At 39.3% G+C, this 18,389-nt stretch overlaps 1 protein-coding gene across 1 annotated transcript; it reads left to right on the top strand.

Annotated features, from left to right (window-relative positions):
- Nucleotides 1–9,083: 9,083 nt before the first annotated feature.
- On the top strand, nucleotides 9,084–18,006 carry LOC124167173 (glucose-6-phosphatase catalytic subunit 1). The gene is made up of 5 exons (XM_046545000.1): nucleotides 9,084–9,258; nucleotides 9,348–9,521; nucleotides 9,937–10,170; nucleotides 10,440–10,552; nucleotides 16,888–18,006. Exons 1-5 carry the CDS (start codon nucleotides 9,188–9,190, stop codon nucleotides 17,454–17,456), a joined length of 1,161 nt encoding a protein of 386 aa, XP_046400956.1. The 5' UTR covers nucleotides 9,084–9,187; the 3' UTR covers nucleotides 17,457–18,006.
- The last annotated feature ends 383 nt before the right edge of the window (nucleotides 18,007–18,389 follow it).

Raw genomic sequence — 18,389 nt, 5'->3', positions numbered from 1 at the left:
ATTTCGTTTCTTCGTTAAGAGTAAGTGTGGAACAAAGTTATTTCAAGTTCAATGGTGAATACTACCAACTCCTGGAGAACGTATTTCACGCTTTTAGATTTTTAAATGACGATATCTATTTTTCACGATTAAATGAAAAGTGAAAAATTTCAAGCCCGCGAAAACGCGACAGCTAAGTATGAATGCTGGGTAAACTCCGTGTGACGTCGTTCTGGTTCCCGCGGCCGCAATAGTGAACTTGCATATATTTCAGATATAATCAATAGCCTCAAAATTATATAAAAATATATGTTTGCATACCTCGGTGAAAGTTTTTTTTTATTTTATGACGTGGTTTGCGATATTTAATGCATCAAAGTTCACGAGAATTTTCAAATGCAAGTGAGAATCGAAAACGCCCGATGATTGGCTGGTAGAAAAATGACGTCATAGTTCAGTACGAGGAGGCACGGCCATAGTAGAGGTTGCGTACTTGAATACAAGCGACGGCGTGGTTATGATTCATTTATTGAAGTGCAGACGTATCGGAGTTGTTCAATGTGACTTCAGGTCTATTATTTGATCTATTTCTCCTCCATTGAAAGCGATAGATTGCGTAAAGATGAAGGAATATGGTTATTCTTAGGCTGATCCTAGCAACCCAGACGGCACAGAACCCTCCGTATCTAATTCGTATGTACTATCGTTTTCAAAAGTATGTAGACACCCACGAGCCCCACTTAACTGATGTGGTAGGGTCGGTAAAAACTTGGAAGGTTGGCACATGAGGTAGCCTGCATCCCTCACCAGTACGCCAGCAATAGCCGACGAGGACGGACGCGGGGGCGACCGGGCTAGCGACTCAGGAGTCAAACTACAGGCTCAAATGCCCTAGCGAATAGAATGCTCTAAGGAAACTCACGTCCACGCACAGGAGGGGCCGAGGGAGTGCTTTCTCGCCAGCTCCGTAGGGAGGATTTCCTCTCTTCAGATTCATATTTGGACTCACCGTGAACACGGAATGTGTATGTGGCCCCGTAGCTGAGTAGGATTAATTCACGCGCATTTGATGCACTGAAGTTATGGGGGGGATTCGAATCTGAGCCAATTGTATTTTTTTGAAAGATCAATTGATAACATCAACATAATAGATATAGTTTACTCGTTAAAAAAATTAACACCGAATTTTTTCAGCGACTAATTTTTTAACATAAATGACTCAATCTGCCTTAACACATTTATTTCAAAGCAAGTTTATTCAAAGAGTTGAAATAAGCAGGGAAAGTGGCATAGGTTGTATTTTATCCTTGCTGCTGTCAAATTTCCGTTGAAGAAATGGATGATATTCATTCGGACATTAATTTATAATTATTTATTGTTGTCCGATCGGTGCGGTCTGGTCAGGTTGGTTGGTCGGCTATCTCCGAGGCCCCCGAGGTTATAGGGCCCCCATAACGCTCGCGTCTATCTCGAAGTGTATATGAAAGGTGTAATAAAAAAACTCAGATTACTTGAACCAAATTATTTTTAACAATTATAAAATTCTAAGCTCTGATTATTTGATTTATTTACAGCTAAATAAGCATACAAAGTTTGCAAAAAAAATTAATGAAATAAAGGTTTTATAAGGTAAAATAGAACCTTATGCTTTCTGAAAGGGTTATTCGAAAGTTATTTTGGAGAGTGCTTAGTGTGGTTTTAAGGTACAAATATACTAAATAGATAATAGAACCATCACACCTATCTAAATTTTTAAGCTATGTAATTTTCATTTTTCTTAGTATTTTTATTTACGAAATTGCTTCCTTTAATTAAGTTTAATCTACATTTTAAGAGCCAGAATAGCGTCAAAATCCATTTCTGGGCATGCGATTTCCCAAAATTTTCCCAAGGGCCCCAGCCGAGGTCACACAATCACCCCAGGCCGCCCCTTCGTACGTTTTTAAGGGTGAAAGATTTCATGTACCAATTTACTTCCACTTTATCCTTGGAGATATTTGTATTTTGCACTCCTATTGGAAGCAAAGAGTTGGTGCTTTTACTTACATAATTTCCTACACTGGTGAACAAAGATTTTGTCCTGGAGACGTCGTTGGATGATGTTAGACGTATTTTTTGCTGATTCGGAATCTGGTCTTGGATTATTTTCATCACGTCTAGTTTCATTGGGACAGCTGGATTTATGTTTTTTCTTTTACAAAAGTAGTAATTTATTTCATTTATGGGTATATCATTATAGCATGAACAGGTAAAAATAATAATTTCCTCTCATAACATGTTGTCCTACCTTGGCATGCCTTCCCATCCCAACAAAATATATGATTAAACTTGCATTAACCTATCGTTTTCTTCGATGCAATTAGTAATTGCATCGAAGCAATCGATGCAATAAGTCGTCCTCCGGAATGCTGTTCAGCGCCCTCGTCGTCGCCGCTTGGACCGCTTCCACCGTGTCGAAACGATACCCCTTGAGCTGCTTCTTGATCCTGGGGTACAGGAAGAAGTTCGGTGGTGCCACATCAGGGCTGTAAAGGGGGGTGAGGCAACGTGGAAACGCCGAATTTGGCCAGGAGATCCCTCACAATCCACGCGCCGTGGCACGGTGCATTGTCGTGGTGGAGCTTCCAATGCCCCACAGGTCTGGTCGCATGCGTGTGATCCGATATCGCAGCACTTCCGCGTAAAATCTTACGTTTACAGAATGTCCAGGAGGTACAAACTAGATAATGTTTAAATATTTTCATTAATTTATAACAAAATATAAGTTCTAAAAATACCCAAAAGCCATTTTATTAATCCGCACTGATGAGTGTAAATTAATGTGAAAGATGAATGCTGTAGACGTAGTAGTTTTCCCTAGGTTGAGTTGCAAAGTTCATGAAGTTGACAAAACGGCTAATTTTTCGGTGCGCGGAGTCATTTATTGCAATGGCCGTGTCTACATTTTTGAATTTTTTTGTAATAAAATAAATCAAAATTTAGGATAAAATTTCCTTTAAAATGACGTTTAGTTCATTATTATAGCATGCAGTGAAGCCAGGATATAAATTTGCCAAGTACAGCGCTGTGTGCCAAGCGGCACATCATTTTGACGCCGACAGTAGAAGAAAACGCTGTCTTGTGGGCTGGCACTCGAATGCATGAGGATCAACGTTGATCTATATTTTCATATTTCCTCCCTTGATTTTAAGCATCATGGAATTTTCTATGTCCTTCCGTAACTGAAATTGAACAAGTGCCATAAATAATTTGAGTCCATCGTAACCATCGAGATACAACTATCTCGATTTTTGTTGAGAAGTTGAGTTTTTATTCTACGACGGCCGAATGATCGAAAAATCTCAGTTTCAAGTTATTCAGTCGATGAAATATGGAAATATTATTTACATTAAAGTTATCTTCGCTCACATAGCACACGGGTTTATCATTCCGTTTATTATACTCTTATTTTTCCGTAACGCTCATCCCGACAGACGGCATACATCGAGGCTTTTCTTCTAATTTCCTCAGTGGAAATGCAGACGAAAATTTTTTCCGGGGTGTTATTGCACAGAGGAACAATGCACCACTTGTAATTTTTCCTTATTTAGCCATGTTCTCCTTTAAACGCAACGTGGCTCTTCCAAACCTGCAGTTACTGGGCTTGGATCTTGGACTCCTATTGAACTATGACGTCACGGCCTAAGATTAGTGGGGGCGGTATTTTTTAGCCCGCGAAACTCGGGAGACTTTTGGGAGTCATTTTCTAGAGTATAAACTGAATTTTAAGCGGAAAAAAGTATATTGCGGTACTAAGTGTTTACTGCAGTATATCAGCATACTGTTTATAAGAAGTATGCAATTTACCTATTGAGGTGACCTTGGGGCGAGGCTTTGAGCGCTGATACGACGCAGGATGCTAGCAGGTGGCAGAGTACCCAGCTAGCTGGTAGCGCTTGGCTTAAATAAGGATAATTATTCCCCTATCAAACGAAGGAAACTTTCCGACCTTAGCCAATTTTAAAAGGTGATTATTAAGACATGTTTCCCTGAGCTCTGTGCCTCATGTATGCATTGGTAATCTCAGACGATGTAAAACTCCTATCTACCCGTATAGAAACTAGGTCCCTGTGACGTCACGTGGAGTGGCCGCTCATGGGCGCCAATCTGGCCTTTTTCAAATGAGGATAAAATTGACCATTGCCATTCGTCTAAACTGGGATTTGTAAAACCAATTAATTTGTATATTATGAATACACTAATGGTGGGTAACGAATCGCAATCAATGCCTTTCGTTTTCTTTGATGAAGGAAACTACCCTATTGGACGGAGAGGAGGAGGAACGACGAAGTGCTGGGCATGGTGAGCGAGGAGAGGCAGGTTTTAGATGAGATACGGAGGAGACAGAAGTTAGGAGCGAGTACTTAGCGGGGAGGGGATGTTGAAAACAGTGTTGGAGGGAAGGATGTTAGGTAAATGTGGGAGAGGAAGGAAAAGAATAGCATTTTTAGATGGAGTGAAAGGGAGTAGGCCTTATTGTGCATTGAAGAGGGAAGTGCTTGATCGAAGGGGATGCTCCCAAAATGTTTACTCCATGGAAACCTACCTTAAGTTGGTAGAATACCATTAAAAATAAATTACGGACGAATGGTTGGAAAATACAGGTTGTAAAAAATCTAGAAAAATGAAAAAAGTCTGCAAATCCTAGAAAGTTCAGGGAATTTCATTTTTAGCGCCTCCCTGTTCAAGATACCGTTGCTTTACCACATACATAGGGGGATCTAGGGGTTGGGGGGGGGCACGGGGGCACGTGCCCCCCAAAACCTAAAAAAATATGGAAGATTTACATAAAGCCCTATTATCATTGCGTTCGTTTTGTATTACGAGGTATCCCCCCCAGGACAAAATACTGGACAGGGCCTTGCTTTTGCCCCCCCCCCCCAGAAAGAAATCCTGGGTCCGCCCCTGACCACAGTCATCAATTTTAAGGACCGGTCGTAATTACGACTTTACATATCTTGGATGTCGGACTTTAATGTGGATGCCGTGGCATCCTGATGAGGAATCAATATGATAGCAATAACGCATGTAAATGTTGCTAAGTCTAAAATGTGAGATATTAACATACAAGTTGTAGATTTGCATAATTGATGTGGTATTTTCTAATTCGAAAAAATGGCAAAATGTTAAATTGGCTAGCAGCTCACGTAGTATGGGCTGTAAGTCACACCCATTATGAGCAGGGGAGCTACCGTATAAATGATGCCCGGCATCAGGGGTAGTTTAGCCTCCCCCTTTAATCCTAGCATGTGTTACTATAGTGGGGGTTGTCTTGGAGGAGGAATGGCGTGACAACTTTGTGGTAAGGGAGGAGTATACGTACAGTAGGGCGGTTCGGAAAAATAGATTTTTTTCATAAAAATCAAAATATCAAATAAGAATCAAATAATTAGTTATGATTCAAAAAGAGGGTTATATTTCACTTCTAAAAAGTTAAGCAAAGTGCGTTCCGGCACTGTTAAACTTGCTATGACGGCACTGAAAAATAGTAGTATTAAAGAACTGATTATCAGAAGGTATTAATGAGGAACTTGCATGGGTCGTAGATTGCTCTAAAAACTATTTTGAATAAGTCAAATGGATACATTAGCTCGCAAAAATACCTTCAGTTTCTCCATTCAACATCAAAAGAAATAAAAAAATTGCATTTAAAATCGAGAAAAATTTCTCTGAGCCGACCACTGCGCGAAGACACCCGAGCGTTGCCGAGGCCAGGCGTGACGTCATAGGTGCCTAAACAACCGTAGGGAGCTGGGAAATACGCTGAGCGCATGGTGTAAAATTTGTTTTGAGGGAGTATTTAGCCGCTCATCGTCACTTTATTTTGTTCTGTTATTCTTGGGCAAGTTTTCCTATTGCTATTGTGCCTAGATTATTACTTGGGATATTAATAATGCGGCATCGGGATGATGAAGTACAAGCGTTTCACTTCGTATGTTTTAGTTATCAGAAAAATGGATGATAACGTTGCTACTCGTTCGAATAGCACCCCTGAAATTCATCTAAATCTACATAATACCCCGCAAGCCGCCTAAAAGGCGTGTGGCATGGGGTGTTAGGACACCAGCCTTTTTTTAGGACACCAAAAATTGATGCCACGACCCTAATGGAATTTGTTAAGACAAATTATTGCTATACGTCGGCGGCAAATCGAGATGTAAAAGAAACTTGTAATACTGGAGGATAACGCGATCGTAAGCTGTGCTTCTGAATTTGGCAACGCCGAATTAGCGGAGAAGGTAGTCCTATCCGTCCTACGGTACGAATTCACAGCAAAACAGTGTGCACACAATCCACATGTGAGGTCGCGAATCGGTTCCGCTGCCAACACACACACAAGCTACAACCTATTTCAATAATATATGTAAATCCATAAACAATATACTAGCATATACCATAAAAATATAGTGGGAAATAGGCAAATACTCTTATCAAAAACTGGAAGTCACTGTCACATTCTTATATTCATCACGTACAACTTACAATAACAGAACTCGTTATGATAAAAACAACTATTTATTCACTGATTTAAACCCTTAAATTAGCCCACAAAAGTGACACAGGTGACTTTTCTCACTACTATTCGTTGAAATAATGGAATAAAAAACTTTACACACAGTTTTGATTTCAATAGCGTGATCGTGAAATGTCATATCTACGGTGAACAACGGAGATTGGCACGCCACTGACAATTTTTACACTACTGTTAGACATTTATCGATAGCGTAATAGCACTTTTTACAATTCAATCACGATGGAACACTGATAACTCTTGGCCGATATTTTTCAACCTTGTCAAACTTTGTGCGTTACAACCACTGGCACTGTGATTATTAGCAGTGGCTTAACGGGAGATGTCACGTTGAAAATAACACTATTTTGGCACAAAAATGTTCCTAGATGTCTCCAATCAGCGAGCAAAAGTTGCATTGACTGGAATTCACCCCATAATACAAGCACAGACAGTCCTAAACGACGAATTCTCCGGTACCTACGAATAAACAGATGAAGTTATTGTATATAAAAGCTAAGCGGACATTAGTAAACATCAAAATCGTTCTAATTACATACTTAAATGAATGATATGCCGTCGATAACATCAATTTACAATTAACGTATCCCCCTTCCAATGGCCGTGGCTCAGACTCCTTCAACGATGTTATTTAGGTATTATAAAATTTTTGGTTTAACTGCTCCAGTTTTATATTTTATGTCCTTACTCAGATATTAATATTATAAATAATGCAAAATATGAGGGCTTCCAAGCCTCTATCGTCGTATCTTATATTTAAATATAAAATAATCAACACGTCTAACAAACGAAGCTCTCACAACTGCTGGCAACTATTACAAACAATCACAACAATAGCTTCGCGTGATGTTTAGGCACCTTTGACGTCATCGAGGCTTCGTCGGCAGTGGCTTGGGGGGTGAGGGAGTTTTTCCCGCGCTTTAAAATTCGTTATATTTATCATTAAATATCTCGCGAAGGAAAACTCAGATATACATGCGGTTTTCTTTGTTGTATTCAGAAAATAATTTTCTGTCCGCCTGTGAAATAAAAAAAATTCATGCAAGTTCCCCATTGGAAGAATAAAGACAATTTTTTAGCAATAGGTTTATAAATAATAATAATTTGCCCAGGGTCGGATCCAGGATTTCTTTCTGAGGGTGGCACAAGCTATAGGCCGTATCCAGGATTTTGTTCTGGGGGGGAGGCACACGGATATCTCGTAATATAAAACGAACGCAATGATAATGGGGCCGTATTAAAATCTTGCATATTTTTAAGGGTCGGGGGGGGGGGGGGCACGTGACCCCCCCTAGATCTGCCAATGAATTTGCCCATAAAGTTATTACACATAAATACAATGAATGAACTTTACTCAATTTGCATCAAAGCGATCTTCACATACGCATAGTGGCGGATCCAGGATAGGGACAAGGGAGGGCCTCCCTCCCTCCCTGTAGGGGGTAACCTCCCAGCAGTAGTGGGGATCCGAACAAAATTACCATTCTACATAGTGTAAATTGGATACCCAAGGGGGGGGGGTATAGCCCGGGCCCCTTTGCCCCCCAATATATCCGCCACTGCATACGCACACAGTTGCTTTCGGAGACAGGATGTGCATTCGACGGCACTTTCTCATTCAAACCAATCTTCGGTCTGTGTCTTGGGGGACCGTATGAAAATATTTGTATGGAGCATTTTCAGTCGTATTGCTGCACTTATGCACAGTGCAGTTCTTGAAGCTACGCTTCGACATATCGAGGAATAACTACGACGCGAAAAATACGGCGTAGCGTAACCACAATATCTCGACAGTAAACTTCAATAATCTGCACGCTCAAGTTGGTTAAGAACAACGCTATTGCATGAGCTGATGTCATTCAAGATTGCAGTGGTGCATTATAAAAATATAAATGATTTTATAGCCATATTGTTACAACTGTTAACTTAATAATTACACAGGGGCGGATTCAGGATTTCTTTCTGGGGAGGGGGATCATAATTTATTTAAAAAGAATTGGACCATATTTTTTTAAGGTTCTAGGGGGGCACGTGCCCCGTCCCCCTCCCCTAGATCCGCCTATGTAATTACACCTACTTTTCAGAAACGTCTTTACCTAAATAGGTTTTCAGAGACCTATTAATCCTGCCAGCGCAGCTCTAAGGGTATAGGAACGCGGAAGAACCCTACATGTAGGGTTTTTGGGAACGCGCAAGCCTTTCCATCGCGACAAGGTTGTGGCCCAAGGGAAATGCATTCATCCTCAGAGATAAAAATAAGATTACCTTCTTTCCGGGAAGTTTTCCTTTGTTCTTGGGCAAAAGGAAGGAGGTTGTAAATACACAACAATACATGTGTATTTACAACCTCCTTGGGTAAATGTGACACTGAACGAGATACCAAGGGTGACCAAGGTCGGTAAAGGTCCTTTACCGACTTTGCGAGACACCCAAGGCGCCATGGAGACACCAATGCATATTAGCGCCACTATGCGGCTAATGTTGGCAATCGAATAGGATGCGCGCGAAATGACAACAGGAATAACGCCGGGGATATGTTTTCGAACATCCTTTAATAGAGTCCGTTTCGAGGGTTTCGAGTAATCAGTTGCTGGTGGATTCTCTGCGACAGCTGTATTCTGTATTTATTTCTGCAGAATGTCTTTTACGGATTGGACGCGACAATTCCTTGCTCATGAAGCTAAATTGGTTTCTTTATTACAGCCCAGGTATGTAGCTGTCATGTATCGCTGCGTTGGGAATTCCTTTTTTTGCAATTTTATATGTTTCGCGCATGAAATTTTATCGTCTCTTTCAGGTCATATTATTTAGAGAACTTCTTGCATTCGGTCAGTGTGATATCAGATCCAAGTAATGGCATATTTTACGTCTATCCAGTCATAGCAGCATTGTTCTCTCCCAGTCGCTCATTGTCTTTTGATATGATGCTGATTGGAAGCATTTTGTCGTGGCTCAGTATGCTTTTGAAATGGTATTGTTGTATATGTAGTTTTTATTGATTATTTTATGTATAAATCATGATATTTTATCTGTTTTTCGTGTAACTGCTGACTAGTCGTTGACTTTACTTATTTATGGCTCGTTAAGGAATTTCTAGAATACAGGTGCGGGAAAAGCAACGTTTGGGTGGGTCACAATCATGAAATTAAAGTGTTCGTTCAGTGGACATTTTGCAGAGTAAATCATTGAATTGTTCGGTGGTGGTTAATTCGCGCTGATTATGAGACTTTGTGATCGTTATCTTTGCAAATTAATGCATCACCTTTGCATTTATGGCACTGGTAATTTATTTTATGATGCATGACGAATGAGAAAATGGTAAATTATCTGTGTGGATGGCTCTTCAGTGGTGAATTGTGGTAAGGGATTTTATTTCCCAATCATAGGATTTTCAGCGGGGAACGACCATTTTGGTGGATAAGGGAAATCGCCCAGACATTCCCCAATGTTCCAGTCCTTCGACAAATGCATAACACCTGTGTCGCCAATCCAGGGTTTCCATCATCGCATGTGATGGTGAATTCTGGGATTCTACTTGTTCTAGTTGACGCAATTTTGTCGCGAAAGAGTTCAACTAGTCAACCTTCCAGATTCTCACCAACTCCATGGTATTCTAGCATGTTAGTTTCATTATTTGGATTTAGCTAATTAACCTATATGAACTTGGGACCTATCTCTTACTTATGTGTATCCATTACTTATCAACGTTTTTGTTCCTGTATTTCTCATTGTAAATATATCAAATCTTAATGGCGTACCCATAACATTCGTGTATCATGGAAGAGATGTTTTAGTATCTGCCAAGTTAATGTAGTGTGTTGCCTTTATTCAATTGACATTACTTACCATTAATTTTGTTGAAGTCTGTAATGCATCATCTCTTCTGCAGGTTGAAATGGGGTTGTTGGGGCTTTTATCTCGGGCTTTTACTAATTGTAATGCTGTCTAGAGTTTACAATTCTGCTCACTTTCCTCATCAATGTATTTGGGGTGCTACTTTGGGTGAGTGTTTTAATATTTCATTTAGTCCCTTTGGGTAGATTTAATATTTCATCCTGTCATGTCTCCCTTATAGGGATAAATATCTCCCTGTGGAAGTCGAGAGGCATCTGTTATTACTAACATGGTAAAAAGTTAACGACGTGGTTGAATTTCTGTGAATATTTTACATGGAACCTGAAGGCTTTTCCTTTGAACTTTATAGGCTTTTCATGCTCACATCCTAGTGAATGGTTCCGTGACTGATATGTTTCAGTTGTTTATTCTGCTGTCATCTTCAAAGATGCTGGAACTATGTGAAAATTGGAAATTAATTGCCAAAAATATTGGACCTTGTGCCAACACTTGGGTGGAAACCTAGGAAGCCTATCTAGAAAGCAATTAGTTGATAGCCAATAATCTGTGGATCAATTCCCAGTGATGCCAGGAGAGGGTGTAATTCCAAGAACTAATACAAGTAACGTAGGGGAAATGTGTTTAATGTGGAAATTACTATTATCACCGAATAAACTGACTGGCTGGAAAGAAGCCAGGTTATGAATGAAAAAATTAACACATCATGTAATAGCCATTGTATAAATTACATTGAACTGAATTTTGGCTAATGATAAGTAAATCCATCAATTATCAATTCCAGTCACTGAGTGGTGCAAAATGGCCTTAGCCGCCGACACACCCTATAAAAGAAACACTACTACTACTCAATTCCCAGTCCAGGGAAAAACTTTATTTTTGGCGATGCACAAAGGTTAAGAAAAGACTTAGAAAGACTTTTTATTTTGTGAAACAGCTAAGTCTTTTCTTAACCTTTGTGCATCATGAAGGAGTTTCACCATGTTACGCCAACCACCATCGCATTTATTTTTGGCAATTAATGTTATTTTCCCCTCAACGATACAGGGTACTGAAACTAGTCATCGCATTGAATATTTATTATTTTAATGGAACATTGCTATTTATTCACCAGTAGATGATGGAACACTTCCACGTCATTTATCTAACTACCTTTATATTTTCATTAAATAAGTGAATGGAAGAAATACGTAGGTGAGAAAAGATTAGCTGACCTAAGTATGATGTACAGTCCATCTCCATTCTAATTGAGACTAACTAAAGGCTAACTTAGATTTTACAATGATTTGGATTATCCACTCATTATAATTTGTGTTAGCAATTCCGCTTTGGTTTCTGTCATTCTTTCTTTTTATCTCCTGAACTCATTTCATGGAAAGACTACATTTAGAGAAACCTCATGCTTTTTGACAGAAACTGTCCAGGAAGATATGTATGTCCTTAAGGGTGTTCTATACCTCCGCGAAAAACTGCTCTGCAGACTTCAGTTTGCTCGCCATTAGCTCGCTTATTATACACTCTGGAGAGAACTTGTTTTGGATATGATTTAAGCTAAGATTGTTGTTATCGGCTAGTGAAAAAAAATTAAAAAGTATCAAACCTGGAAAAGTCAAAAATATGTGATCACTCAAAATATTGGGAGGGTCATGATGAAAATTCAGCTAAAAAAATGAAGTTCTCAGGCTTATTGCCCATGAATCAGACTTTGAAAAGCATTGTTCATTACTTTAAGGTTTAAGTCCCTGAGAAATGTTGGGGTGCAGGAGATGCTTTTTCCTGCATGGAGTGGTATCAAAAGTCAGCAACTTTCGCAGCCCTTGGGTTGACATAGGCGTGACAGGAAATTCTTCTTTCACTTTACCCTCTGTGTGCCATTTATCTTTGCTGATTTCACCATTTTTTCCTGCCCTATTTCCCCTTGCTATTCACAAACTATACTTTTACCAAGAAAAAATTATCATCTCTGACTAATAGGTTAAAAATAACCTGTGCGTATAGTGCCATTGTGAGAGAAAAAAATTGCCTTTTAAGGGGCCTGTACCCCTGAGTGGGAATGTTTGTGTACAAGAAGTTCAATCCATATGACACTGAGTATGTTCTGCCTGTGAATTCAGTACTGTCCCCCAGTGAGAGTTCTCTGTAAGCAGAGGTTTCGCTGTGGCTGTTTTGATTGAGTTGGGGAAGGGGATAATAGACGAGAATGAGAGAGGGAGGTTTGGGGAATGACTGACAATAGAAGTTATGGGTGGATAATCCAGTTCATTCCTATTTATCAAATAATGGACTTTTGAGGCTCCACTATGCACCTCACATAAATTCAACCAAATTAAATTTACTTCTCTCAGTTATTTATGGCCATATATGTTTTCCATCAAATGAGGATAATCCTTTCCATTGAGATTGTTATGATGAAGAGGCTTCCAGTGTCCCCCATAGGGAGATTAGTGGGAGCAATTTTTTTTATTCCTTCCTGGGAGGCTGTCTATCCTTGACATGTTAGTTGCTTGCTCATGAGTCACTGCTCCCACTCAACCATTAAAACCTTGAATAAGTCGCGAATTTCGTCTATCGTGAAAAAACCTCGGAAAAGCCATGAATTTTGCCAAAAAGCCTTAAAAATCTCTCAAAATTGGTTAAAGAGCTACGATTGATGAGGTCAGTCACGTGCAGACTATGTCCACGCATTTATCTGCACTCGTATACATATTCGAAGCGCAATTATTGGTCCGTGTGCCGTGATAAAACATTGACCGTAAGCCTATACTAAAGCCGGAAGACTGGTAACCAAAGTGTTCATCAACCCTGGTGAAAACTCAGATGCTTCTTAACTTCCCTGCCACCCTGATCCATCCATTTTCTCACTCAGAACCTTAAGCCGGCCTTGAATTCTGCTAATGGTATGTGACATCATGAGAGATATTTTTGACATCATATTAGATACTTTCATTGCTGCATTTCTGCATTTGCAGTAACGGGATCTGTCACGTGTGTTAAATGTTTAGTAAACTTGTGGCCAGTGATTGTTACATGATCAATATTTCTGCCTAAAATGGGTCATCAACGGACTGTGTATATGACGACATTAAGACTGTGGAAACGTGGATAAAAACTGAGAATTTTATAAATCAATTTGAGTGTGTAGTGCATGAGGTGTGCGGAGATGTGAAAAATATTGGGGTAGCATCTAGGGATATCCGAGAGACCTCTTTTCATAATTACAGTACACTCCCGACTATCCAAATGGGCTAATTAATGGTGGGGAGAGATGGCACGAATAACCGGAAAACACGGACAATCCACAATTTCACTTAAATGTCTTGTATGTTCATAGTTTGCCTAAAACAAACAATATGTTATTATTTATGCAGTTATTCTAGTATTTAAGAGTGCTTCCCGGACTCATTGAGAGCTTTCTTTGTCAGTTGGCTATCTTTTTAGCGGCTGTAACATGGTCGTACTTGTATTATTAATGCTCCATGTAAGGCCTGGTTTTGAAAACCACACATCCGTGGTTGTGTGATCACGGATACAGAAAAGTGGTTTGCACGAATGCTTCAAAACCACTGCTCGACGTCGGAAACTACACTGTCAGGCACCACGCCACGTAATCGCGTCTCACACAATTTGCCCGGGTTGCAACTGCTGCGTGACGTGTATCTGTGATCAAGGAGTGCAGTCGCACACTGCAAGGCTTTGAAAAAAAGAACACGGTGCTCCTGTGAATGCAGCTAGCACGTGATCGCTTCCGTTTTACTAACGGAAATAATAAGCCCGGTGTATCCGTGGCATTAATGCCGTAATTTCGGGGATTTTGCATTCGATTTTTTTTAATTAATAAAGATTGCATAAAAAATTGAGTGAGATTGAAAATCATGCACGGATAGTCCGCAACCCGGATAAATCGCAGCCGGATAATCGGGAGTGTGCTGTATGTGTTATGTAACCTGTTAACATAATCATAGATCATAGGTACTACACTGCTGTCTTCATTATGCCTGTTCTACAAGGAGTGTAAGCAAGGTACATATCCCATTGTTACAATTAGCAGTCTTCCATGTAGAGTGCATCTCCAAATTCACATTACATATACCCTTCTTATACCCCTGCTCAGGGCTTCAGTTCTTTACACTATGTATTTCTTTGCCTCATCTTTTGTGCATTTTGTATCTTTAAGTTTCTCTCCTATTATGTAGTCTGCAAATGTGTGCGTTTACAATGATTGCTGGAAGTTTGTAATTGCTTTTTCTTCCGAAATTGTCCTGCTCTCTTCCCTCAATCATTTCTTTTTGCTCATTTATATTCACTCTCCATCCTCATTTTCACCACTTTGTGTGCCAACCACCACTTCCCACTCTCCCATCTGAGCAAAATCGTAATTACCATGGATTTCATTTACATTAATTGCCTTTGCAAAAATAATTCCCTGGAACTGGGAATCGAACCATGGACTATAGGATCTCCACATTGGCCTGAGAAAGCCATTGAAAGGTCTGTGGATTGATTTCTGGTAATGGGGAATTTTCACCCATGGCAATTAATGTGAATTTCACCACCATTCATGTATCAGGCCTGAAATATTACAAAATATTTCATTATTATCTTCCCTTACAGAACTAACCCATCCTCTTCCACTTCACTGCGTTTCTGAAGGTCACTTGTTGGTATTTTCATAGTTATCACCAGAGAATAAATTTTATTGAAAAAGGGAGATGGCAATTTTTCCACAAATTTATTTTAAAATGTTTGACCCATTTTGGGCCATAAAACCGACATTTTACTTGAAAATAATGTGACAGTAGAAATACTTCTTACATTATTAAATAAATTTGTGGAAAAATTGCCTTCTGTCTTTATCATAAAATCAGGACGTCATTCCACTACATCTCACCTACCTCTGTTAAATTCAGAAAACATGATGTTGGTATAAATATACTTTCATTTGTATCTTTGAAATTCTGTTTATCACTTATTTTATATTTATACCTTTATTGCTACTTTTGTTTGGCTCAATTCCTATTCTATTTTCTACCTTATTAAGGCCCTCTTTGGAAAGGGTTAGTCTTTTGCATTATCCATGTCCATTCTTTCTGCACTTTTTACTAATGCGTCACATAGACTACCTTTTGTTTGACTCCTACCCTTAAACCTATGGATTACTCCTACCCTTAAACCTATGGACAATTAGTGGAGGAGATAACCTTTAATACAAATAGAAAGGGACATAGGAAACTGGTGTTTGTATGCCAACATGGTGCTTCTAATGTAGTGTCACTGATCCACTAGCACAAGCTAGTAGCCAGCAAGATTTTTGTCAATCTTTACTCTTTTAGAAGCTAGACTTCTCCAAAAGTGCTGGGCTCATATTATCTTGTGACTAATTTTTCTTCTGTTTGTGTATCTCCAATTATTATTTTTTTAATTTTTCTCACCAGCATTGCAGTCACATTCCCTAACACCCTTCCCATCTAAATTTTCCATCAACAGCCCTCACTTACTTGTTCTGCATGTTGCCATCCAATCAAAACTTTTGTTTCAGTAACTGTTTGTATGTATTACGTAATTGTCTCAGCAGTTATTCTGCAGTTAATGCAGTTATTCTGTTATTTTAGAGTGCTTCCCGGACTTAATGAGAGCTTTCTTCCCCAGTTCACAATCTTTTTAACGGAGCGTGGTCGCACAGTACGAAAAAGGCTTGGAAAACAGTAACGCAGTGCTCCCATGAATGCAGCTCGCGCACGATTGCTTCCATTTCACGAAGGGGATTCTAACGGAAATATTAAGCCTACCTAGCATCAATGCAGTAATTCCGATGATTTTGCATCCGATTTTATTTTTTTATCGATCGCGGAAAAAATTGAGCGAGAGTAAAAATCATGCGGGTATAATCTGCAACGTGGATAAACCACAGACGGATAATTGGAAGTCTGCTGTATATTTAAATTCTCCATGCCTTCCCTCAATCTCTGTTTATCCTTTTCCTTCCACCCTACATTCTCTTGATCCTGTACCTACCATACATCTGACACCTCACTATTGTGTGCATTGTTATTCTTTGTAAACCTATCAGTGCTAAGGTTTATGTCCAGGTAAAGGCCAATTTTTTCCTTTGTTTATCGAAACGTATTGCTGGACTGGCTTGTGCTTTTTGTCATTAATCCAAATGGTTTTATGCGATGACGGCACACTATCATTATTTCCCATCTCATGATGTATAACTTACTCATGAAGAAAAGTCTGCTGATAATCATTTCCTGACTGCCCTGATCCTATTCAAACTGTTTTTATACTTCACTCAATAGGAACTTATAAAGATGCTGTAGTACAGATGTACTGGGAGATTACTGAGAAGATAAATTATTCAAATCATTGCAATTAGTGGTGAAATGTAGCTGCTTCAAGAATTCTGTCATTAGTTCATATTAGAGGGATTGATAATGGGAGCTGACTTTGAAACTTGATCACTGCGATATTTTTTACCTCTCCAGGTGCATATGTTGCCAACAAAATAAGTTTTAGCTGGAATGAAGAATGGAGAAGAAAGCAAAAGCCGTGGAAAATGTTTGCCCTCTCTCTAGCCCCAATACTCATTGCTGTTGCGTCGTACTGGATTCAGAAAGGTTTAGGCATTGATCCTCAGAGGGCAGTACACTTAGCCTTCAAGTGGTGCTTTTCTCCACATGACATCAGCGTCCGGACCACACCTGTGTATTACCTAACCTGCTGTTGTGGCTGTATGTTTGGACTGGGGGTGGCGCTGTTACTCCAGAGAATGGCTGCTAAATTCTTTGCCCATGGCCATATTTCTTCTCGTGATTCCACCTTATATCTGCTGTATGGCAAGAACAGTTCTCTCTTCAATGTTGTACATGCCATCGGGATTTTTGCATCTGCATGTCTGTTATTCAAACTTCAGAATCAAATACCCACTGACACTGTGACTGTGTTCTATTTTCACCATTTTGCCCTCAACTTTGCTGCCCCTTTCCTTTATTATGCTTTTGTACCGATCATTCTCAAAGTCATATCCGTAAAGCTTAAATTGAAGAAGGATTAAGTTATTTTCTATGTCCTCAAATTTGCATCCATATCCCGTGATTCTGAATGTATAAAATCTTGTACATTTACATTTCCCATTAATGACACATTTATTCAGGGCAGGGAATACTAAGACTGTCAAAAACTGAAAATCTGTTTCGTTGGTAGTATAATTTTTTAAATTCAATTTGCATTATGACCACCTTTATTTATATGTACCATCCTGGTTGATTCTCCAAGGATAACACTATTATTTTTTAAATTTTAGATTGTTCAAATGTTCATTATGCATGGTAGCTCTTTGGTTGTCAACGTGATGACTACCCAAAACGTATTTGGTATCATGACTACAGAAACCTGCTGGAGTTTCAGTACAAAATTACCAACAAAAATTTCTTGGTATTTTCTCTATGGCCAAGAAATACTTCTTTCATATTAAATATACGTACATGTTTACCAGGAACAATAGCAGGAAGTTTATGGATGCCACCCATGCAAGGAAAATTTGTGTGATGTATTGTATTTGTCCAAGTGTTGTCACCTGAATAAAGCTCACACTTGCTGTGCAATCCACGTCAGGATCTAACCCAGGAGCATACATTTGTACTCTGACCCACCATTTTATTGTATAGTTACTTTCATAATGTCTGATAATTACCAACGATGAATTTAACTTTCAACATTATTCAGACGAAATGTTCATGATTGATGTAGTAAAAGGTATACATAGTTTACTGATGAGAGATGAGTATGAATTGACAACGAAAATTCAGTGTAGGCAACCCACATAACACTCAAGCAAACTTCTGAGTAAATTTCAGGCTACGTTCGTGCATATCACCATATGTAGTATGTGTCTCCTGTGTAATTTGACAGCTAAGTACCTGTCTCTGGTATCCTATGCCATCAGTCACCCGGTGCCAGTAGGAGAAAGTTAATGCCAGCCAATTAT

This window comes from Ischnura elegans, chromosome 10, assembly GCF_921293095.1.
Source record: "Ischnura elegans chromosome 10, ioIscEleg1.1, whole genome shotgun sequence".
In the NCBI taxonomy this organism is placed as follows: Eukaryota; Metazoa; Arthropoda; class Insecta; order Odonata; family Coenagrionidae; genus Ischnura; species Ischnura elegans.
This window is presented reverse-complemented; position numbering and strand designations above follow the sequence as displayed.

What these genes read in the sequence shown, in the direction of transcription:
- LOC124167173 (XM_046545000.1), top strand. Translation starts at nt 9,188, where the DNA reads ATGTCTTTTACGGATTGGACGCGACAATTCCTTGCTCATGAAGCTAAA. An exon ending in GTTTCTTTATTACAGCCCAG is followed by an intron (nt 9,259 to 9,347) that starts GTATGTAGCTGT and finishes CGTCTCTTTCAG; the next exon opens with GTCATATTATTTAGAGAACT. An exon ending in TATTTGGGGTGCTACTTTGG is followed by an intron (nt 10,553 to 16,887) that starts GTGAGTGTTTTA and finishes TTACCTCTCCAG; the next exon opens with GTGCATATGTTGCCAACAAA.